The 24,246-nt window shown below is 45.5% G+C and overlaps 1 protein-coding gene across 1 annotated transcript in view; it reads right to left on the reverse strand.

Annotated features, from left to right (window-relative positions):
• The window catches only part of LOC143963333 (leucine-rich repeat serine/threonine-protein kinase 1-like), a gene marked incomplete in the record, with an annotated part of 364,270 nt that overhangs the window by 80,030 nt on the left and 259,994 nt on the right, over positions 1–24,246 (reverse strand). The window contains 5 exon segments of the mRNA XM_077472944.1: positions 2,878–3,044; positions 5,982–6,228; positions 14,762–14,898; positions 17,350–17,513; positions 17,630–17,801. Of these exon segments, the coding sequence (XP_077329070.1) occupies positions 2,878–3,044; positions 5,982–6,228; positions 14,762–14,898; positions 17,350–17,513; positions 17,630–17,801 (887 nt within the window).

A 24,246-nucleotide genomic window follows, 5' to 3' on the forward strand; every position in this document is an offset into this window, starting at 1 on the left:
TGCAAGGTGCCTTAACATTCTTAAAGCCGGCCATACATGGATCGAAATTCGGCCAGGTCAGCTGAGACTGACCAAGTTTCATTGCATGTATGGGCTAGCTGGTTGTACACACGTTGATATAGCGATTGAATTCTGTACAGCCAGCTTAAGTCTGCTTCATTAACCCCTTCACAATGAAGATAAGGCTTCCGTTCACACCTGGGCATTTTTCAGCTTGTAAAACGATCAGCTCTGAAGCTCCAAACTGCCCAACAAGCAAAATCCCATTTATTTCAATAGCCCCTGTTCACATCTGAGCATTTTGTTGCCTGAAGCTTAAAAAAGTACATGAGCTTCTTTTTGGGCAGATTACAAGCGTTTTTGGCCCCATGGACTTCAATGGAAAAGCCTGACTTGAGCAGAAAAATGCTCATAAAGCGCTCAAATCGCAGCTCTCCACCCCTAAGGCTCCGTTCACATCTTGGTGTATCGGGCAACAATAGGGTTACCATCAGGGCCATCTTTAATATTGATTGGACCCTGGGCAAAACTTATCTTGGGGCCCCCCCATGCAGTTTTGCTCTCCACCTACTCTGACACGTACAATAAATAGCAGCTAGACTCAAAATCAGTTTACTGAATCAGATCAGGCAGCTATTGCGATTGGTTCCCAGAGGTATCATTACCGCTCACTGACTGGTTGCTAGAGGTTACAGAACACATTACGCATTACGTTACACTTTGGTTAGTTTCTAGAGGTCATAGCACATGATTTCTGCTTGTTGCTTGGTTGCTAGAGATTACTGTGGATATGACCTCAGGGGGGCATGATATACATATCAATGCCGCCGGCCGCCACTATTTATATATGAATGCAGGTAATTTACATGTAAACACAGGGTCTGCAGGTGAGTCATCTGTACACAACAATAGGGCAGAGCTGAGCAGCATTAGTAGCAGCACTTCACACTGAGATATTGGGACACAGCACAGGACTAAAGCCTCAAGGGGCGAGGGAACTTAAATTGGGATAGTTGGCAAGTATGAGGCAGCTGCTTTGGGCCCCACAACAATGACAGGGCCCAGGGCAGCTGCCTCTTTTGCCCTGCCTTTAAAACGGCCCTGGTTACCATTACCACCTCATCCCTTTAAACCTGAACACATATGAATTACACAAGTTCTGAGGCTAGTTGAATGCAGATAAGGCACCAAGTGAGTTTAATTACCACCTTAATCAGCCATAGAACCTGTGTAATTAATATGTGTTCGGTTTTAAAGATATGAGGTTGCAACCCTACCTAAAACAAACCCGACAGCCAAGGGTTTGTAACTTTGACACGTGTTAGTAAAACTGTACATATCATCACAACTACTCCGTGTATCCAGGTGAAGTATACGGCGTTTCTTTCAGGACAAATTGGGATTTGTTTGGTGGATAAGTGGTAATGGATAGCTCCTAATTTCAAAGGAAAACTGGGCCAAAATATTGAAAATAATATCATTTTTTAAAATGTATCTGTAGATTTCTTGCTATTTCGATGATATACCACCAAGAACAGGAACAACCCAAAATAAATTTCCATTTCCTCACGGCAATCTCATTGATACCACATATGCGTATGGTAATTGTTGTTAGTACCGGTGGTAAGGCCCAGAAACAATAGTGCGCATTTTGCTTTTTTATCTTTACTAAACACACAGACACCAAATTTAACAAATGCTTTTTTTTTTTTTTTTAAACCTACCTAAAATACACTGACCCTGACCTTTGAACCTAACCTTGCCCTCAATGCCCAGTACACACTAAGAAAATCAGGTGAACAATCAGCCTCGGCACTGAGGATAAAAATAACGTATGAAAATTTTTGTACGACAAAGGCTTTTTTTTGTTATTTGTGTCCCCGTCTTCATCAAATTTTGGCATAGGGAGGTCTCCTCCGAATCCATACCAGACCTGAAGGGCCTGGTATGGATCAGGGGCCCCATGCCGTTTTTTTTTTTTTTTTAACATTGAACTGTCAGCAGGGAACCCCGCTGACAGTTGATGACTCATCAGTTGTTAAAGAGGCGCCGGCCGGCTTCCCGGCCTCCTCCTTAGCAATCAGCTAATATACAGTGTGTTTAATGAAGGGGGAAAAAAAGGGTTTAAAAAACGGTTGTCAGCGGATTGGATGTAAGCGGATGTCCTCCGCTAACATCCGTTTTTCTTCCGTTCCAATTTTTTGACGGATGAAAAATAGGGCTTTCATCCATTGAGAGAAGTGGATGAAAATGGATGCAAACGAATGATCATCCTTTGTCATCCTTTTCAATGGGATGTCTGTTTTTCATCCGTCAACGGATGGATGAAAAGCGGACGAAAGGTCAGTATGTGTGAAAGCGGCCTAATACTTACCTGGGTCTCTCCCTCTTCATTGGCTGAGACACACAGTGAATGTCATTGGCTCCAGCTGCTGTCAATCAAAGTCAGTGAGCCAATGAGGAGAGAGAGGGGGGGTGGCTCCGTGTCTGAATGGACACACAGAGCAGTAGTTCGATTGCCCCCATAGCAAGCTGCTTGCTGTGTGGGAACTCCACAGGAGGGAGGGGCCAGGAGCGCTATCGGGGGATCCTAGAAGAGGAGGATCCGGGGTGCTCTTTGCAAAACCACTGCACAGAGTAGGTAAGTATAACATGTTTGTTATTTAAAAAAAATAATAAAAAAATAAAATAAAAGAAGACTTTAGTATTACTTTAAGCATTACAAAAATGGCTGTATCTCATAGGCATTGCTAACGAAATCAATACTAGAAATTGCACAAAGCCAAAGAAAATGCCTTATAAACATCCCTTGTTGAATATTAACATGCAGTGCAACCAGCTGACGTTTCCAAAAAGACCAATAATTACACAAAATACCTTTGGTGATCTCTGCAGAGGTATGATACTTCTTAATCTGAAACATCTTCAAGGCTACTGGCTTTTGCTTGTAGGCAGCCCGATAAATGATCGTTCCACTGCCTCCTTGACCTAAAACGTTAGTGTTTTCTTCAGAATATTCTAAGTTTTGGACATCAAGAAATAACCTAAAAAACAAGATTACAATAAACAAGATGAAACTATTCATGAACAATATATTCATAAGTTACTTAGGAAGAATTTTAACTTGAGTTACCAGGCCTTTTCCTCCCTAACCCCACTCGAGTCTCACAGGCTTTGTTTCGGTGATGTCTCAGTTCTACACATTATATCTTTTAGGCCCCTTTCACACGAGAGGTCAGATCCGGTCCGGCTGTCTGTTTTTCAGCCAGACCTGATCAGGCCCTTCATTCTCTCCTATGGAGCACCCAACGTAAACTGACTTGTGGTTATACCGGAGTTATAGCTGTAGTTGCCATAAACCCTGGTATTTATTTTTTTTCAGCTGGTGATGCTTTCATCTAAAAGCAATCCTAGTGGCCGATTAGCTGCTGGTCTGCTTTTAGAGGTGGTAAGAGTGGGTTTGTGGACGGTGGGGGGGGGGGGGGGGGGGTGAATCCCGCCCCCCTGTCAGGGCAGTCCCTGGTCTCAGCCCTTCCTTCTCTGAGCTAGCCGGTCAGCTCTCGCCTAATTGCCAGCTCCCGCCTCTCTCTCCACAGTAACTCAGCTGTTGATGATCCTGCTCGTCATTCCTGCCTACTTAAGCCGCCCAGTCCAGAGGAGTGCTGCCTTCGCCTTGGTCACTTCACAAGAAACTATCTCCTGTTTAAAGACTGGCTTTGCCGACATCCCTTCTGGCTCCTGATCCTGCTTGCTGTTCCACTACTTTGAACCCTGACTTCTGGCTTGGCTGACTATCTATTCTTTTCACTGAACTTTGACTATGTTTTGACTACGTTTGTTCTTTTTACTTTTATTATTAAACAAGTGTGATTTAACTGTACTTCTGTGTCAGCCTGATTTCATGGTTTCTGACACCTCTTCCCTCCCACCGGCTCTTCTCCAGGCTCCACCATGCTGGGTTATCATAGAACTGGTCTCTATGGTCTAGGACAGTGTTTCTCAACCTTTTTAAAGTCAAGGCACCCTTTAAAAATTCCACGCAATCACGAGACACCCCTTTCCAAATTTAAAAAAATGAAGCTAATAGGTTTGCATAATGTAGCAACATCCACATTTGTAGGACACCCAACATTAGTGGCGATTTATTCTTCCAAAGCAAATACACCTTTGAACACAGGTACTGCCTAGTATTCCAATGCTTCTCTTGTACCTCGGTTTCTCTCCCCCACTTTGCTAATGTGACCCTGCTGCTGATGGAGAGGGGCCCGACATCCTCCTTATCATCCGATGACATGTTTGGTTGTTAGGACACCTAACATTTGGCTTTGTGTAAACTAATAGGCAGGCTTGATCCACCCACTGACTTGTATACAGTTTTTGGGTAACTTCTAGGTATTTTGCCAAGAAAAACCTAAAGACACCTGAAGGCACCCTGGTTGAAAAAAAAGGTGGTCTAGAAGGCAGAAAGTGACATCATTACATCACTTCCAGTTAGGCAGATGTAAACAGTGACATTTTTTGGGGGGGTAAAGCATGAGATCAAAGTTTTTTTTTTTTGTTACTTTTTTTTTTTATCTCATGCTTTCCGACCCCAGATGTCTCTATAAAGAGGACCTGTCATCCCTTATTTCTATCACAAGGGATGTTTACATTTCTTTTATTGGAATAAAAGTGATAATAGAAAAAAAAAAATTAAAAGGGACAGTGAAAAATATAAACGAAAAAAAAAAAATTCTTAAGACTGGAGCGGTGCAGGCATTAGTGGTAAAGCACCGCTAGTTTTAGCAGTTATAGCGGTGCTTTTCAGGCTCCTAGTGGGGCACTTTTAACCCCCTCTAGCGGCCGAAGAAAGGGTTAATAGCGCCCGAGTTGCGGCACTGCGGAATTGCTTTGCAGGCGCTTCGGCAGCGCTGCCCATTCATTTCAAAGGGCAGGGCCTTATGGGCGCTACCACACCACCTCAAAGATGCTGCTTGCAGGATTTTTTTCCCCGTTTTGCAAGTGCACCGCCCCAGTGTGAAAGCACTCTGGCTTTCACACTGGGTGGCTTGAGGTGCTTTTCAGGCGCTATTTTTTAGCGCTAAAACACCTGAAAAGCTCCCCAGTGTGAAATGGGTCTAAGTGCCCCCTCTGTGCTCGTGAGCAGAAGTGAACGCATATGTAGGTCAGGTTCACATATGTAAACTGTGTTTGCACCACACATGTGAGTTATTGCCGCAAATGTTATAGCGAGAGCAATAATTCTAGTGCTGGACCTTCTCCAACTCTAAACTGCTAACTTGTTTACATTTTTTAAAGCATCGCCTATCTATTAGATTGTAAGCTCTTCTGAGCAGGGCCCTCTTAATCCTCTTGTATTTTATTGTAACTGTATTGTCTCCTTTTTATATTGTAAAGCGCTGCGTAAACTGCTGGCGCTATATAAATCCTGAATAATAATAATGTAGATTTTTAAGTACTGTAGTATGTCACCATTCCACGAGTGTGCACAATTTTAAAGTGTGACATGTAAGGTTTTTATTTTTTATTCGGCATAACATCATCTTTTAATGTTTACCAAAAATTAGGTTATAATATTGTGTTTTCTGCATTAAAATTCAGTGTATTTTTTCCCAAAAAATTGCATTTGAAAAAACGATGCGCAAATACCGCGTGAAATGAAAAATTGCAACAACCAAAATTTTATTCTCTAGGGCCTCTGCTAAAAAAATATATATCTATAATGTTTGCTGATTTTTACTTGTAAACAAAAAGTGTCAGAATAGGCCTGGTCTTCAAGTGGATACTATGGCTTACACAGACCCTTCAAAACAATGCTATGTTTGTGTGTTGCTTTGCATTGTATTTTTCTTTCCTTTGGAAACTAAGGAGAGAGAGTAAAGAGTATTAAAATCTTCTTTCCACTACACACAGCGTCAGCACAGCAAAACCCTGACAAATGTTGCATGATATCAGTTGTTGCTGCTTCACATGGACTGTACCTGGAAGGGAAATCGGTCATGAAAATTTCAGGGACCAGCTCCTGCAGGGACACAGGATCTTCAGGATGATTCGGACACTCCAAGCAGTCCTTATCCACAGCAGCCAGGACACAATCTTCCATGTTAAAATAGTGAGGCTCCTTCTCATCCAGCACCCCCTCCTGGTCATGTGGCAGAGCTGCACAGGAGTTGCAAGGAACATACTGCTCCATCAAGAGCGTGCCGTCACTCTCCGTGGCTGTCAAAGCTGGACAAGACATAAGAGGAATACAGTAAAGCCTTGGTTTGAGAGCAATTTCCAAAACAAGTAAACATTTTTAATACATTTTGACTTGATATACAAGTAGCGCCATGTCACAACTGAGTATAAAAGAGAAGAGAGGCGCCTCTAAGTGTAGCAGTATGGTTACATTTAATGAAGGTACAACATTTAGCAACATATTGCTACAGCTTAGAGGCGCCTCTCTTCTTTTTTATACTCTGTAGCTCAGGGGTAGGCAACCTTTTGAGCACAGTGTGCCGAAAAATGTTTTCAAAGAAATTGAGCGTGCCGATTTTATAACAAAAAAATGGCAACTTCACACTCTCAATCATGAAAATCATTTTTTATATTGAGTAAATGCTGTAAACTCCTTGAGTAGTGAGAAATTAATACTGCACTCTCACACCTCAGATCAATGTCCCCTCTGCACATCTGCCCAACCACTGTACCCCCTTTCTCTTCTGTCCCACCACTGAACCTCCCTGCACATTTGCTCCACCGCCGTACCCCCATGCTCTTCTCCCCTGCACATCTGCCCCACCACTGTAACCCCCTGCACATCTGTCACACCACTTTAACCTAGGGTTGCAACTTCATGCCTTTAAACCTGAACACATATGAATTACACAGGTTCTGTGGCTGATTAAGGTGGTAATTAAACTCATGTGGTGCCTTATCTTAAATTAGCCTCAGAACCTGTATAATTCATGCGTTTTGGGTTTAAAGGGATGAGGTGGCAACCCTACTGTAACCCTTTGCACATCTGCCCCACCTCTGTACCCCCTGCTCATCTGTCAGACCACTGTAACCCCCCTGTACATCTGCCCCACCACTGTACCACCCTGCTTATCTGCCCCACTGCTGTACCTTCCTGCACATCTGCTCCACCACTGTACCTCCCTGCATATCTGCTCCACCACTGAACCGCCATGGTTTTCTCTCTCATTGCTGAACCATCTTCTCATCTATCCTAACACTGAACTTATCTGCTCATCTGCCCTACCACTGTAACCTCCTGCACATCTGCCCCACCTCTGTGCCCCCTGCTCTTCTGCCCCACAACTGTAACCCCCTGCTCATCTGTCCCACCAATGCACCTCCTTTCTCCTCTGCCCCACCGCTGTACCCCCCTGCTCCTCTGCCCCACCGCTGTACCCCCCTGCTCCTCTGCCCCACCGCTGTACCCCCCTGCTCCTCTGCTCCACCGCTGTACCCCCCTGCTCCTCTGCTCCACTGCTGTAAACCCCTGCTCATCTGTCCCACCAATGTACCCCCTTTCTCCTCTGCCCCGCCACTGTACTCCCCTGTACATCTGCCCCAACACTGAAGCCTTCCTGCCCATCCTTCACACCACTGTGACCACCTTCTCATCTGTCCCACCACTGTTGATGTATATGATGTCACATACAAGCATCTGGAATGGATGCGCAATGATGAGCTTAGGTCAGGGGCATTTTCTGAAAGCAGTGGGCCTGTGTGCAGGATCATAAGTTGGGCCCCCACTGCTGAGAAAAAGTTTCTACGTCGCAGCAAAGGTTGGGTGTGATATTTATTGCGCTGAATACTAGCTGTGGCTTTAAAGGGACACAGAGTGCCGGGGTTCAGTAGTAAGTGATGCAAAGGTTCAGGAATAATTTCAACAAAGTTCCCAGAAGCTCAACAGTAATTCCACAAACTGTCACCTGATTGGGGTTTTCTCAATCACAGTGAAATCCCTTCTATCTGAGATTGGTAGTGGCAACTAAGCCAGTCATCTTCCTCCAGATGGTGGACGGGGTCGCCTACCCCTGCTGTAACTCCGGCTGGATTTTGCTGCTAATCCCCTTGTGGAGGCTTCCATTTGTGGATGGACATTTTATGGTTACACAACCTGGTCACATTGCTATAATCTTTTTATATGGACTATAAACGGAAGGACTTATGAATAAATGCATGTTTCTGGAACGCATTATGCTCACAATCCAAGGTTTACTGTAGTAGAAATTTCTTGGGAAGTGATGTTTTTCCCACAACCACTATTTATAGTATGGAATAGGTGACAGGAATGCATTTTGTTCTGCACTGCTGTGACCTGTATTCAGCTGAGAGTGGGCTAAAGTTCGCTATTAGCCAATCCAGGCTCTGAAGGGATCCCGGCTTTAATGTCAGGATCCACCCAGATACCTGAGGGGCAGCTGGCTCAGCCTCTCAGTGTGCCGCTAAGAGCCTAAGCCAGCTGCCCACCCTCCCCTCCATGGTGAGCACTGAAGGGGCAGAGCAGAGAGCCGGTGACTGACAGTGAATTCCTAGAACTGACCAATCAGCAGTCTTTGATTGCTCAGTTCTCGGTCTTAGAGGCAGCAGGGGAAAGATGCAGCTTTGGACCAATTCTGCATCCACCTAGAGTATGTACGTTTATTTTTTTTAAACGGACACTTCTCGTTTAAAGTAGAATTCTATGAATAAAAGGCTCTTCTAATTGGCCGACGTGAGGGAGGTGGGCGACGTCACTTTCTTCACCTTGGCCAATCAGAGGAAGCCTTGAATTCATTGATAAAAATACAAGGCTTCTCCCGAATGGCAGAGAAGCATTAAGCCCAACTGTCATTACATTCATAAGATGTGATATCACTCGTATTGGTGCTGCAACACAGTCCACTTACTGTATATAGCTAATGCTACTACAGGCAGTCCTCGAGTTACAAACATCCGACTCATACTTACCAATGGTGGGAGACAACCGGAAGAGAGAGGAAATTTACCCCTAGGAAGGGAAATTTACTCCTGTAAGGCCCTTTCACATGGGGCGGATCCGCTGGACGGGCTTCGCTAGCTCAGCGGGAGATTGCTCTGTTGATCTTCGATGAGCTGGTGGATGACAGGTCCATCTCTGCTCACTGTGCAGGGACAGACCTGTCAGAGCCCACTGTTCTCTATGGGCAGATCAGATGAAAATGGACAGCATGTCCCATCCGCTGCATGGATGGCGAACGTATCGCCATCCCTCTGTCTTCAGCAGATTTTGTAGGATCGGATGGCAGGCAGGTGTCAGCGGACACATCTTTGCTGACATCCACCTGCCCATACAAGTCAATGGGTAGCCCGCTCAGATCCACCCGAGAAACGGACAGGTAGATCCAAGCGGGCTAATCGCGTGAAAGGGGCCTATGTGTTATCATGGGAAAAAGGTGTCTCCATTGAAGCTTAATCACCAATACTTGCTTCCGTAACAACACAAAGTTTTAAAAATCCAATTGTCACAGGGACAGAAAGTGAGGTGGCATCTTCTGAACAGGGGCACAGGCAGCAAAATAAACATTATAGGGGTGTTAAACCTTCCTTATGCTATCCAAAAAAACATTAAAAAAAAATTTGGGCTGGAGTTACACTTAAAATATATACCTGTTCTGACTTGCATACAAATTCAACTTAAGAACAAACCTACAGAACCTGTCTTCCGGTGTCCATCGAGAACGGAAGTGTGGTGAGGAGGCGAGTGTGTCACTACTCCTATTTCTACTGCATATGTTACCTTACTTCTCATGTAAGCAGTTATTGAATAAATGTGTTACTTATAATTGACAATAATGCCTGTCTATAGTATATTACAGCACACACAATGGCCACATTATTCTGAAATTAAAATAGAGCATTTGGGCCAGCTTGGCCTAAACAAACTATTTGAAGTGACATTAAATATGGAATTAAAGTTGCGTGCCACCTTCTTTCCACATTTAAAAGTAAATCACACACCCAGAATATATTTTGGCCCTTTTCTTACTCTTGGAGGGTAACTCGGTTCCACATTTATTGAAGTCCAGTTCCTTATCATGGGAAATTCTTGGCTAAATTACAGCCAAGACAGGCGATCACCCCGATTGAGCTGTATGTGTGCCTGCTGCACAATTCAATTGGTTTGCAACCAACAATATGGCAGCTCTGAGAGCTGGCACCATGGAATATAGTGTAAATGGAAAAAACTTGCACACTGCTATGTGAACACCCCAGATAAGTGATATTGTGAAGAGCTGGAACCACTAGGCAGTGCACTCAAAACACTAACATACATATAATATTAACAGAAATAATGGTGCGCTTGATCAATACATTAATATGCAATCATTGGTAACACCAAGTGAATATAGTAAACACAAATAAAGTTCAAAAATGAAAATAAAAAACCAAGTGCAAAAATATATAATAAGGATGACTCCATAGCAGTCCATATCTTGATAGAGGAGAAATATAAAACACTCCAATAACTGATGGGATTGGACAGAGAAAGCCACCACCAATAAATTTATAGATTGGCCACTCACTTCATCCCTGAGGAAGCCACGTGACCAGTGACGCAATGCGTCGGATAGAGCCTTGTGACGTCCATCGAGAACGGAAGTGTGGTGAGGAGGCGAGTGTGTCACTACTCCTATTTCTACTGAGGATGTTACCTTACTTCTCATGTAATCAGTTATTGAATAAATGTGTTACTTATAATTGTTAATATTGCGCTATGGATATCTTTGTTCTCTCTGAGGGAGCGAATATTTACAGACCTGTTGGAATCTACAGTGGGCATTTGATGTTTCTCTGACCCTAAGATCATTTCTGGAGTAGCGTTGGTCTATGGAGGTATAGTACTGGAGGGTGTCGTTACTGACATACTAGCTGGTTTTCCATCAGCTATCCATGGAGCGTTATCTGACCTTCTGGTCATACTTGGAATTAAGCGGCCAATCTATACATTTATTGGTGGTAGCTTTCTCTGTCCGATCCCTTCTGTTATTGGAGTGTTTTATATTTCTCCTCTATCAAGATATGGACTGATCAGTCATCCTTATTATATAGTTTTGCACTCGTTTTTTTATTTTTATTTTTGCACTTGGACTTTCTTTATTCGTTCATTGTCTTTTTTTTTTTCACTTTATTCAATCTCTATTCAAATTTTATTCATTTGTGTTTTCTATATTCACTTGGTGTTACCAATGATTGCATATCAATGTATTGAACATGTTCACCATTATTTCCTTTAATATTACCTGGAATATAGTGGTGTACCATACGTCAGGTAATAGAACTTGGAAAAATGCTCATGTTGTATTTCATTGATCTGGAATGTCAAGGATGGCAGGCCATCTTGGTTAGTCATTAGACAGCAAGGCCCCTGGCAACTAGCCTATCATTTCCAGAAAGGGTTAGGCCGCGTACACACGGGCGGATTGTCTGCCCAACTAAGTTCGTCAGACAATCCGACAGACAGTCCGTTCAACTTTTGAATGAACGGACTTGACCACACACGATGAACAGACAGTCCGCTGAAAACTTGCGCGATGACGTGTACAGCACGTACGACGGGACTAGAAAAACGACGTCCAATACACTGCAATGCAACCTTCGTCCGTGTAAATCCTTTCTGAGCATGCGCCATACTTAGTCCGTCCAACTTGCCTACACACGAGCGGACTGTCCGCTGAAACCAAGTTTGGACGGACAAAACCAAGTTTGGACGGACAAAATTACGGAAATTCCGAAAGACAAAGTCCGTCAGACTGTCCGCTGAAAAAGTCCGCTGAAGCCCACACACAAGCGGATTGTCCGCTGAAACACGGTTCAGCGGACTAAGTTGGGCAGACAATCCGCCCGTGTGTACGCGGCCTTAGAGGCTAGGCTTCTATTTATTCCAGTCATTTTCTGGGCCTAATTTACAATTAAAGAATATTTTTATTCCTTCATTAATTAAAAATATGGCAAATGACTTGCAAGTCTATCTTAAAGGCAGAAGGTTATCATGACTCCTGCACTAACTGCATTCTTGAAGCCGTTTTCAATCCTAAGGCCCCATTCACACCTAGGCGTTTATCTGCTCTAAGGCCCCATTCACACCTGAGCGTTTATCTGCTCTAAGGCCCCATTCACACCTGAGCGTTTTGTAGCCTGAAGCCTGAAGCTACAAAACGCTGGAGGGGAAAAAAATCTATTATTCTCAATGGAGACGGTTCACATCTCCACTCCAAGTCGCCTGAAGCCGAACGCCTGAAGCTCAAAACAAGTTCCGGACCCTTTTTTGTCGCTCGAATCGGTCAGATTTGGGTGTTTTTCTTCTTTTTACATTGGTGACCTTTTGCCCTGCACAAAATCGCGGCAAAAACGCAGCAAAATCACGGTAAAAATCGCACGATTTTCTGCATAAAAATGCTATGCTCAGGTGTGAATGGGGCCTTAGGCCTCATGCACACTGGATGACTTTTGACGTTTTTACAGTAGCTGTTTTTGGCTGTACACGTTTTTTTCCCCCGGACAGTCATTAAACTTTCCATCATGTTATCCTATGTGTCCATGCGCACATAGGCTGTTATCAGAAGTTTTGGGCAGTGCCGTTTTTGAGCAGTAAAAAAAACAAAAAAAACAAAACAAAACTAGTGGGTTCTGAGAGACATTTTCCAGCTATAAAAACGCTTGAACGCTGATAAACGTTGATAAACGCTTAAAAACCTCACTCACCAGCGGTTTTTAATGTTTTTGATCCATTGAAAAAAATTAAATTAAAACATTTTTCTTCAAAAAAAATAAATAAAAAAACAGCTTAACCTCTTGAGATCCGCGCTATAGCCGAACGACGGCTACAGCGCGGACCTCCTTTGCCGGGACTACGTCTATTGACGTCGTCCCGTGCACGAGCGGCCTGCGCGCCCCCTGAGGGGCGCGCGCGGCGCTCTCTGTGATCGGCGAGTCAATGAGACTCGCCTGATCACGGATCCGAGCAAGGGGTCGATCCCGACCCCTTACCACGTGATCAGCTGTCAGCCAATGACAGCTGATCATGTGACAAAACAGAGCCGGTAATCGGCTACTTTTCCTCCTCGCGCTGTCAAAAAAAAGCCGATCACCGGCGGCCGTGATCGGGACATCAGTCCCGATCACGGCCAGCGTATCAGTGCCCACCTGCCCCCTGCCAGTAACCCCCAGAGAATTAAAAAAGTGCCACCCAGCAGTGCCCATAATGCCACCCAGCAGTGCCATACATCAGTGCCCACAGTGCCATACATCAGTGCCCACAGTGCCATACATCAGTGCCCACAGTGTCATACATCAGTACCCACAGTGTCACCTATCAGTGCCCACAGTGCCACCTATCAGTGCCCACAATCTGCCTCAACAACATTGCTGCACCTCAGTGCCACATATCCGTGCCCATCAGTGTCATCTACCAGTGCCCATCAGTGCCGCCCATCAGTGCCACCTATCAGTGCCACCTATCAGTTCCCATCAGTCCCATCTATCAGTGGTACCTATCAGTGCCCCTTAATGCCACCCATCCGTGCCACCTATCAGTGCCCATCAGTGCCGCCTTATCTGTGCCCATCAGTACTGCTTTATCTGTGCCTATCGGTGCCACCTTGTCTGTGCCTATTAGTGTCGCCTTAACTGTGCCTTATCAGTGCCCACCAGTGCAGCCTATCAGTGCCCACCAGTGCCGCCTATCAGTGCCCACCAGTGCCGCCTATCAGTGCCCACCAGTGCCGCCTCATCAGCGCATTTCAATGAAGGAGAAAAATTACCTGTTTGCAAAATTTTATAACAAACTATTAAACATGATTTTTTTTTATTTTTTATTTTGCATCTTTTTTTGTTTGTTTAGCAAAAAATAAAACTCCCAGCTGTAACTAAATACCACCAAAAGAAAGCTCTATTTGTGGGAAAAAAATGATAAAAATGTCATTTGGGTACAGTGTTGTATGCCTGCGCAATTGTCATTCAAAGTGCATCAGCGCTGAAAGCTGAAAATTGGTCTGGGCAGGAGGGGGGTTTAAGTGCCCAGTAAGCAAGTGGTTAAACGGTAACGTGGAAAATGCTAAAAAACGCTAATAAACATTATTGTAAAAATGTTGAAAAACTCACTGCAAAACTACTGCCGGTTTTATAATGTTCAATGTGCATGAGGCCTTAAAGGGGAACTTCAGTTCTGTTTTCTTACAAGTTAGCAGCTACAAGTACTGTAGCTGCTGATATTTAAAAGCTCAGTACTTACCAGTGGATGGGGTCCAGCACCGTCTTCCCGCAGCCGGTTCTTCTAACTGCTGCAGGTCTCCGGCACACAAGTTCCCCCACAACTTAGTGCAGCACTTTGTGACTTGTCCTGCAGTTTGCTGGGACATTTTACGCATCCCGGGTATGGGAGGAGAGGGGGTGGGGCAAGGGACGCCATCCTTGCCTAGGCAAGGATTGCCAAAGTGGCAACAGGTAACAATAAATATCGGGAACTTGCGTTCCTCTCTCCCCCCCCCCGAAAAAACCTGCAACTCAGTTACTAGGGGGAGGGAGCAAACCAGCGGGATTTCAGTTTTTAAAAAGTAAATGATTCATATAGAAATGTAAATCTTTTAAAAATATTTTATAATATAACAATATATAATATATATTTAATATAAATTGTTTAGATATTTTTAGATCTGTTTTGGTAAAGTATGGCAATTATGGAAAATTCTTTCACTGAAAAGAGAGATCTGTAACATTCAGTGAATACTAAACTATACTAAATTACCTGGAAACCATTGATCAATCAGGGAGTTGACATGATCAGTGATGAAAGCCATTGCAGAGAAATCTCTTATTTCCGACTGACAAATAATCTTTATGCCACCGCTCTTCTTCTTCCAGTTCACATCTGAGGATTCAACACTGTGAAGGTAACAGACATCATTTATCCCTTATGTGCCCTTTAGGGTTCCCATCAAGTGTATTTTGCAGAAATCAGCCAAGTGTTTTTTTTAAGTTGGCCATACACTGAGCGCATTTTGTCTGGTTCCCAATGAACCGGCCAAAATTTGATGAGCGGGTGGCCCTGTTGGACGATTCCACCCCGGCTTCCTCACAGCACAAGCCGGTCAGTGGGTCCTTGGCCAATGATTGACCGCCGGCACCCGCTGCCTGGCAAAGAGTATTACAGGACAGGGCTCTGTGAATGTAAACAATACAGAGCTCTGTCCTGTCAGGGGATGTGATGGTGTTCCGTCAGATTAGGCAGCCCGTCAGATTTCGTAACTGAAAGTGACGTTCTGTCACGGCCATCTTGGTACACCCCGCACTCAGCCGCAGTAAGCCTACAGTCTGAAGTCGCCAAGTGGACATCTTTTTCCACCCATCGGAATCTTGCATTTCACACTTATTTTTACAACCACACTGTTTGTTTACATTTTTAAGGAGTTGGGGTGCTCTGCTGAAATATCAGGGGTCTGAACAGACCCCCTGATGTCTTACTTTTGAGACAGAGAAAGGTACCAAGGACAGAGATTCCCCAGTTACCTTCTCTGCAGCCCCAACTGCACTGGACAATGAATGAATAAAAAGTGTTCTGTGCTGAGCACCTTCCGGTGTTCTACCGAGAAATTCCCCATCTAAAAATGCCTCCGATGGGTATGCGCATGTGCGGTAACCAATGTCACTCCAGCTGATATGTTGATCAGCTGAAGTGACGTCAACACGGCGCATGCGCAGATCATCGGAGGCAGTATTCGACGATCTGCTTAGCACCGAGGGAGAATGTAATTGTCAGATTCTGCCTTGTTATTGCGGGGTTGACTTGAAGGGCGGGTTTTGTGTATTTTAACCCGCCCTTAGACTCAGCCAAAACCTGTCGATTAACACACGGAACCCGCCGTGCAACAGACAGAAAACACAGCGTTCAATACAGGCATAACCCACCCCGCAACAGTGAGTCAGAATCTACCAAGTACGTTCTCCCTCCGCTGTTTGCATCGTGTCGGATAATGCCTCCGACAATGTGTGCTAGAGCTGCACAATTAATCGCCAAGAATCGTTATTGCGATTTTTTTTACCGTTGTGATCTTGAAAAAAGTATTTGCCGATTCTTTCTATGCAGAGAATTCTCTCTGCTCTGCTGAAGTCGTCAGCAGTCAAAAGAAGAAGAAAAAAACTGGGCAGTCTGCCAAGAATCACAACATTCTTTAGCAGTGGAACAAAGTCAACATTGTAACAATATATATATATTAGTAGAGACCCTAGAGAATAAAATGGTGGTTGTTGCAATATTTTATGTCACACTGTATTTACGCAGCGGTCTTTCAAATGCAATTTTTTGGGGGAAAAACTTACTTTAATGAATAAAAAAAAAAACAAAAAAAAAATAAACTAACCAGTAAAGTTAGCCCAATATTTTTGTATAATGTGAAAGCTTTAACACCGCGAGAATCGTGATCTTTATTCTAAGCAAAAAAAAAATTTTGATTCTCATTTAGGCCAGAATCGTGCAGCTCGAATGTGTGCATGCCAATCAACATGTCAGCTGGAGAGACGTTACAGTGCATGCGCAGACCCAGCGGAGGGCATTTATCCATAGAACACTGGCTCATTCACAAACTGATGCATAGTAAATACAGTTTACTATGCTTCAGTTATGAAAGGACACAGGGGCAATCAGTATCAATCACTCGCTGTGTTCATTCAGAAAAGTAAGGGGGTAACTGATTTATTTACAGCCCCCCTTCCCCTGCTCTCTATCCTTAAACAATCCTCCTCCGCAGCTGGCGGGAGAGGAGAGGAGGGAAGCTGGTGTTTTGATATATATCGTCCGGCCATCTAGATGTGTCCGCCCTGTACTGCGCAGGCGCAGCGCTTGCGCAGTACAGAGCAGAAGGAGATTCGGAAAATCTCCGAAGATGAACGGCGCCTGCGACGTGAGTCGAGGTGCAAGGTCCACCATCCAAGTGGACATAAGGCTGCACATTTTAGAGGGCCCCTCGCGGGCTCGCCACACTTCGGGCACGGCCTCGCTGTGCTCGGCTCTTTTTATTCTAACTCTATGTCCACTTGGATGGTGGGCTAGAACCTGGACTCACGGCGCAGGCGCTGTTCATCTTCAGCTATTTTCGGAATGTGGGTGTCCTGTGTACTGCGCATGCGCAGTACACAGCGGACACTAGCCGATGGGGGACATTATATGATAGTACACCAGCAGTGCTGCGGGGAAGAGAACACAGGGGGAGGGGCACACTCCGCGCCCACGCCTATGGTCATTGGTATGCCCTCTTCAGGTTTCTTGTAATATAAATATTTTATTTAAAAGAATGATGGGTGAGCCAAGCTTTCATTATGCAGCCATTTGTTTCACACCTGAGGTAGCCACCTTCAAAGGTAACCAGCAGTCCCTCTTGCCAGTAGATAGTCTGGTTTCTCTTAACCCGGAAAGTGCTGCAGCGGTTTCGCTGACTGCCTGTGAAGTTGTAAATGGCGGACTTCCTGTTCCGTGGTTTGGTATTCTTCTTGTTCTCAAACAGCTATGAAAAGAAGAAGTGATGATCAGTGCAATCCATTGGTGATCCAGCAATCTGTATAATAAAGACTAAAGTTCCTGGTTTGCAGCGTTCCATATGGTCCCATCCTTTGTTCTCACCTGCAGATCCATCTCCGACAGGCTGATTAACATGCGTGCGATGAACCTCTGCCAAAATCCTACAGGGACAAAACTCATGTTGAACACCCTCTGGACGGTGTTGCCAGTGGACTGCCGTAAGCAGTGGATGTCCAGGCCGGGCTTGGCAGGCAAGAGGTGAGGTAGGAGGTAACTGCAACAAACAATATAAAAGAAACAGTCGTGTTAAAACACATCTACACCCAAAACTCTGTTTAAGGTTTTGGATAGACTGGGTAAGGATTAGAACTTCTGCTGGATTCTACTGCAATCTAATGCTGGCCATACACTTTTACAAACTTTATGATGGCAGGGTGGTGTGGCTCTCGTTCTGGGACAACGTCATATGAAGGCGTTACAGAACGGCCGCACCGTGTTGCTAGGGCACGGCGCAACCCCGATCTCTGTAAGGAGCCACGTCCGTGGCTCTTTAACCATGTGATCGGCTGTGTCCAATCACAGCCAGTCACATGTAAACACGGAGATGCCGGTAATCAGCTCTCCTTGCCTCACACTGACAGAGTGTGTGGCAAGGAGAGCCGATCAGAGGCATTTCCTCGCAGGTGGAAATCTACACATGTAATCAGGGCACTGATCATCAGTGCCCTGATTACAATATAGAATCAACAGTGTCACCAATCAGTGCCCACCATTGCCCACCAGTGATGCAATCAGTGCCCACCATTGCCCACCAGTGATGCAATCAGTGCCCACCAGTGCCACCAATCTGTGCCCATTAGGGATGCCAGTCAGTGCTGGCTATTAGTGCTGCACATCACTGCTGTCCATCAATGCCCATCAGTACCACCTATCCATGCTGCCTATCCGTGCCCACCAGTGACGCCTATCAGTACCCACCAGTGATGCCTAACAGTGCTCATCAGTGCCACATATCAGTGCCACCAATCGGTGCCCATAAGTGTGGCATATTAGTGCCTCCTCATCAGTGTCACCTAATCAGTGCCCATAAGTGTCACCTCATCAATGCCCACCAGTTCAGCCTATCAGTGCCCATCAGTTCCGCCTCATCAGCGCACATCAGTGAAGGAGTAAAATGACTTAGTTATAAAATCTACTGACAGAAACTAAGTAAAAAAAATATTTTTTAAAAATGTTTGGTCTGTTTCTTTTTTGTAAAAAAGAAAAAACCCAGCAGTGATTAAATACCACCAAAAGAAAGTTCTATTTGTGTGAAGAAAATGATAAAAATGTAATCTGGTTACAGTGTAGCATGACTACGCAATTGTCATTCAAAGTACAACAGCGCTGAAAGCTGAAAAATGGCCTGGGCAGGAAGGGGGTGTAAGTTCCACGTAGGCAAGTGGTTAACAAAAGGTATTTTTAAAAGGCTCAAGCCAGTCAAAAAACATATTTTAGTTATACATTAAAGTGGATGTAAACCCGATTCATGAAATTTGAGCTGGGAACATATATCTGCAGTGTTTTCTTATCTCTCTTCAAAGCACTAAGTCCTGTGGCTTTCTCCTGCTCCGTTCTTCTGTTATCAACCTGAGAACTTCTGAGAACTTTTGACATGTTCTCCGTGACGGCAGCCTGAAGTGTGTCGGGGAGGTTGCTATAAATAGATTAGCAGTCAGCTTCCTGTCTCAGAGCAGAGCTGTGCACATTCCTTTCTTCCTTTGCCAATGTGGAGAGGGGGGTGTGTGCGCCTTTCCTCCAATCAGCTGTCTTGGCTGTATGCCAATAATCCACTCCCAGTGGTGACCCGGAAGAGAAATCTTTAACACGATCAGAACTTTCTAAAGAATATAGAAAGCTGAAGACAGCAGATATACATGTAAAACTTATGTAGGGAGATTTGTTTTATTTCCGTGTGTCATCTGAGGCTGTCCACTTCACTGGGGATATGTGAAGGTTTACATCCACTTTAAGACCGGTGGGCCGAAACAGTCACTTGCCTTTTATTTTTTTTCCTTTTTTATATGTCTTGGGATACTCCAACATTGGGATCTCCCTGAATAAAATAAGTAATCCTACCAACGTGTGTGCTTGTGTTCTTTTCCTAGATTGTAAACTCTAATGCCCCGTACATACAAGCGGAATTTCCGTTGGAAAAATCTTGGATGGTTTTTCCGACGAAATTCCACTCAAGCTTGCCTTGCATACACACGGGTCACACAAAGGTTCTCTGAACTTTCGACCGTCAAGAACCGCGGTGATGTACAACACCACGACGCGCTGAGAAAAAACGAAGTACAATGCTTCTGAGCATGCATCGAATTGTTTCCGAGCATGCGTGATTTTTTGCGTGTCCGAATTGCATACAGACGAACGCATTTTCGTATAGGAACTTTTCCCGATCGAAAAATAGAGAACCTGCTCTCAATCTTTTGCTGGCTGGAATTCCGCCAGCAAAAGACCGACGGAGCGTACACACGGTCCCATTTTCCGACAACAAGCTCTCATCTGAGTTTTGCTGGCGGAATTTCCGATCGTGTGTACGCGGCATAACAAGTAGGATCCTCTGAATCCTCCTGTATTGAATTGTATTGTAATTGCAGTGTCTGCCGTAATGTTGTAAAGCGCTGCGCAGACTGTTGGCGCTATATAAATCCTGTATTATAATAATAATATATATGTTCTATTATATGTATATATTTTTTTATATTCATATATGTATGTATATATATATATATATATATATATATATATATATATATACATATACACACACACACATATAATAATAGAACATATATAAATATTATATATCTATATATATATACACCCATATAATAATTGTATAATATAATAATTATAATTGTGTGTGTGTGTTCTAATTATATATTATATATATATATATATACACACACACACACACACACATCCATATAATAATAAAACATACATACATATATATATATATATATACATACATACACAGGTGTGTGTGTGTTCTATTATATATATATATATATATATATATATAAATAATAGAACACACACACACACATATATATATATATATATATATATATATATATATATATATATATATATATATATATATATATATATATATATATATGGAAAGGCCAGTATGGTGGCCTGGAATTATGGGTGGAGCCCGGTGGAGTATATAACCAGCCCGTTCGCCTGGCTCCCTCGTCGGTTCCGGTGCGCGATATCTGATACGTCAGAAATCAAGGGCCGACTATCCACAAGACTTTACAGTGAGCCGGGTTCGTGAGTTCCACGTTTTCGTCCGCCTCGCGTCGACAAAGCCTTGTCGTTCGTCAGCGTCCGTCTGGTTGCCGTCTGAGTCGCTATACTCTAAATCGAGTTTTCCGTTGTCGTACAACACGTCTGGGCCGGCTGTCGCAGGTAGGGCTTCGGCACCCTTTTCGTTCATGTGTTATTAAGTCACGTAAACTAGATTCCGGAACTCACGAACCACTCACTCTAGATTACACGAACGTCTTAACTTATATTCGATACCTCATGTCACTACCCCTTCTTCGAAGAAGTCGTTGTCACCTTTTCGGTACTTGTCGTTCGTGCCGACAGGCACTTCGTTTCGTAGCACGTCATTGCTAAACCGAACGACTCATTTCGTCGTGTTCGAATCGATCGAACCGTTTCGAAAGCACAGCTGTCTGCTTGTCACGCTAAATTGAGCAGTCCGGGCAATGTCAATCTCAGGTTGTTCAAAAAAAAAAAAATCATTTCATACCGTTGTACTATGTCCGTCAGGTCATTTCTTTCCATGTCAATCATTGCAGTCATTTCAATCATGCCAGTCGGTTATGTCGAATCATTTCATTTCTGCCACTTCTAACCATGTTATCATTTCTGTCACTTACCACACTCCGATTCGAATCCCGTCGCATCTCTAACGCACCGATTCGCTTCGAAGTGCCCCAAGGTTCGGCCTCATTTCTGTACATGCTCCAGAGACTGAGTCACTCGCAGGTTCAAGCGTGGTCCTTGATTCTAGTCTTTGTCATGGCATATCATTTCTGTCACTTATTACGCTCCAATTCGAATCCCATCGCATTCCTTATGCATCGATTCGTTCTGGGCGCCCAGCTGCTACACCTCATTTCAGTACCCACCCCCCTTTTTGCCTGAGCTCCACGTGGCAGGGTCCCCCCCCCCTGCCTGAGCTCCACGCGGCGGGGTCCCCTCCCCCCCCCCCCCCTGCCTGAGCTCCACGCGGCGGGGTTCACCCCCCGTCTGAGCTCCACGTGGCGGGGTTCCCCCCCCCCCCCTGCCTGAGCTCCACGTGACGGGGTCACCTCCCGCCTGAGCTCCACGTGGCAGACCCCCCCCCCCTGCCTGAGCTCCACGTGGCGGGCTCCACCTCCGCCTGAGCTCCACGCGGCAGGCCCCCCCCCCCCCTCTGCCTGAGCTCCACGTGGCGGGCTCCACCTCCGCCTGAGCTCCACGCGGCAGGCCCCCCCCCCCCCCCCCTCTGCCTGAGCTCCACGTGGCGGGCTCCACCTCCGCCTGAGCTCCACGTGGCAGACCCCCCCCCCCCCTGCCTGAGCTCCACGTGGCGGGGTTCACCCCCCTGCCTGAGCTCCACGTGGCAGGGTCCACCTTCGCTTGAGCCCCACGTTCTATGTGCAATTTGCGTTAGAAACAAAAAGAAAAAAAAGGAAAAAAAAAAAAAAAAATGGGGAAAGGGAAGGAAAAGGAAATTTTGCATCTGCGGCGCAACCAAGTCACGGCTCTGTCGCCATATGCACGTTATTCTAAATTCAGTTGTCTGCTCGTTTTATTTATGTAGCTCGTTTCAGTTATGTCTTTCATCACATTTCAAGTCTTACCTCCACTATTTAGCTAGACATCTCTCTGCAGGTATAGGAGTCTCATACAAACTCACCTTCATCTCCTCAGATCAGTCGAGTTTTCAGTAGGTCCAACCTGCACCGGGTCGGACGGTGCCTCCTTAGGTAAGAGAATCTTCTGGGAAGGGAACGCTCACAAGCGGTAGTATCCTTCTCTAAAAAAAAAAAAAAAAAAAAAAAAAAAAAAAAAAAAAAAAAAATGTTTGCTCAGGAGTCTCCTACGAGTCTTGTAATCCATGTCACCCTCTTAGGTTCCGTATAGGAGAAAAACCCGGACCCAAGGATTAATAGGCTCACCAAGCCTGGATTTTGCCACCATGTCCCAGGCTGGCAGCGAGGACTACACGGCTCCGTTGTCCCCGTCTCTCGTCTCAGAGAGCGGCAGCCAAAGGTCCTTCAGATCATGGACCATTTCCAGGCTGACAGCCGAGTTGAGGCGTAGGGGTGTACCCTTCCCAGCTACAGCCAGAAAGGCCGAGCTTTTCGGGCTCCTTTTTCCTCCCCCAGCCACGGTTGAGGATAGTGTCCAGCAGGCCTCCCTGGGCTCTATCGCTGCTTCCATCACGCAGCTTCACACGCTGGTGTCATCCCTGACGACCTCAATGTCAGAGGTTCAGAGTCGGGTGGCCCTCCTCGAGACCCGCCCAGTTGTTTCTCCTCCTACACCAGCTTTACAAGCAGTGGAGAACACCAGCGCAGGTACCCCCGGGTGTACACCAGTAGTGTACCCTTCTCATTTAATATCAGCCAACATCAGGAAGGACATCCTAGAGGGAAAGGACGTCAATCTGGCTTCACTCCTGATATCCATTCATGAGCTGGCAGAAAATAAAGCTTACACTTGGGGGGACGTGTCGGTGGTCCTCAAAGCCAAAGACCCCAGGCTGGACAGGAAGCTTTCAGTCACCGAGTTCACCTTGGCCTTCGGCATGCTGAGGGATGTCATCTGCTCGGCCTCCCCCGGCAGGAGGGAGGAACTGGATCGTTACCTCCACGTAGTAGTTGACCTGGGGTACAAATACGGCGGTTTTGCATTTTATGACTATCACCGCTCCTTCTCCGCTAAGGCGGCCGCCAGGCTCTCCCAATTTCAGATACCTACGGATTGGAGTGTCTTGGACACCGAGTTGTTCTGTCGACACTTCGCAGGGCTGCGGTCTCCTCTTTGTGCCATTTGCCAGTCGGCTACTCACACCGCGACTTGGTGTGCCAGCTCAGTGGCAACCCCGCCCGTAGACGGTCCATCGACCTCAGGCACTGCCCAGGCCCTACCGGCGCCGGTACGCCTGCCGCAGACGGATAAACTGGGGCGCCCGGTCAAGACCTTGGGAGGCGCAGCCATCTGTAACAACTACAACAGCGGGTCGTGCAATTTCAGCCAGTGCAGGCTGCTCCATGTATGCTCACGATGTAATAGAGCTCATCCCAGGCTCATGTGCGAGGTCAAGCAGGCTAGAAAATCTTGACTAAGCCGGGTCAACGTGTCGTGGCTCAGCGTCTACCTCGCCAATCATCCCACCCCCTCACTTGCCACCTACCTAGTTCAGGGCTTTACTCAGGGCTTTCATACAGGACTTATTTCCCTCCCTCACCTTACACACGAGTGCCAGAACCTGCGGTCAGCAGCCACCGACGTACAAGCCATCGACCAGCTATTACGGGCAGAGCTAGACCGGGATTTCATCATAGGCCCTTTCACGAAGCCCCCATTTAACACCTGGCGAGTCAGCCCTATTGGGCTTGTCAAGGGCAAGTTCTCCAATAAACTTAGGTTGGTCTACGATT

Source organism: Lithobates pipiens, unplaced genomic scaffold (assembly GCF_037356315.1).
Source record: "Lithobates pipiens isolate NorthernLeopardFrog02 unplaced genomic scaffold, aLitPip1_a1.2 Scaffold_8, whole genome shotgun sequence".
Lineage (NCBI taxonomy): Eukaryota > Metazoa > Chordata > Amphibia > Anura > Ranidae > Lithobates > Lithobates pipiens.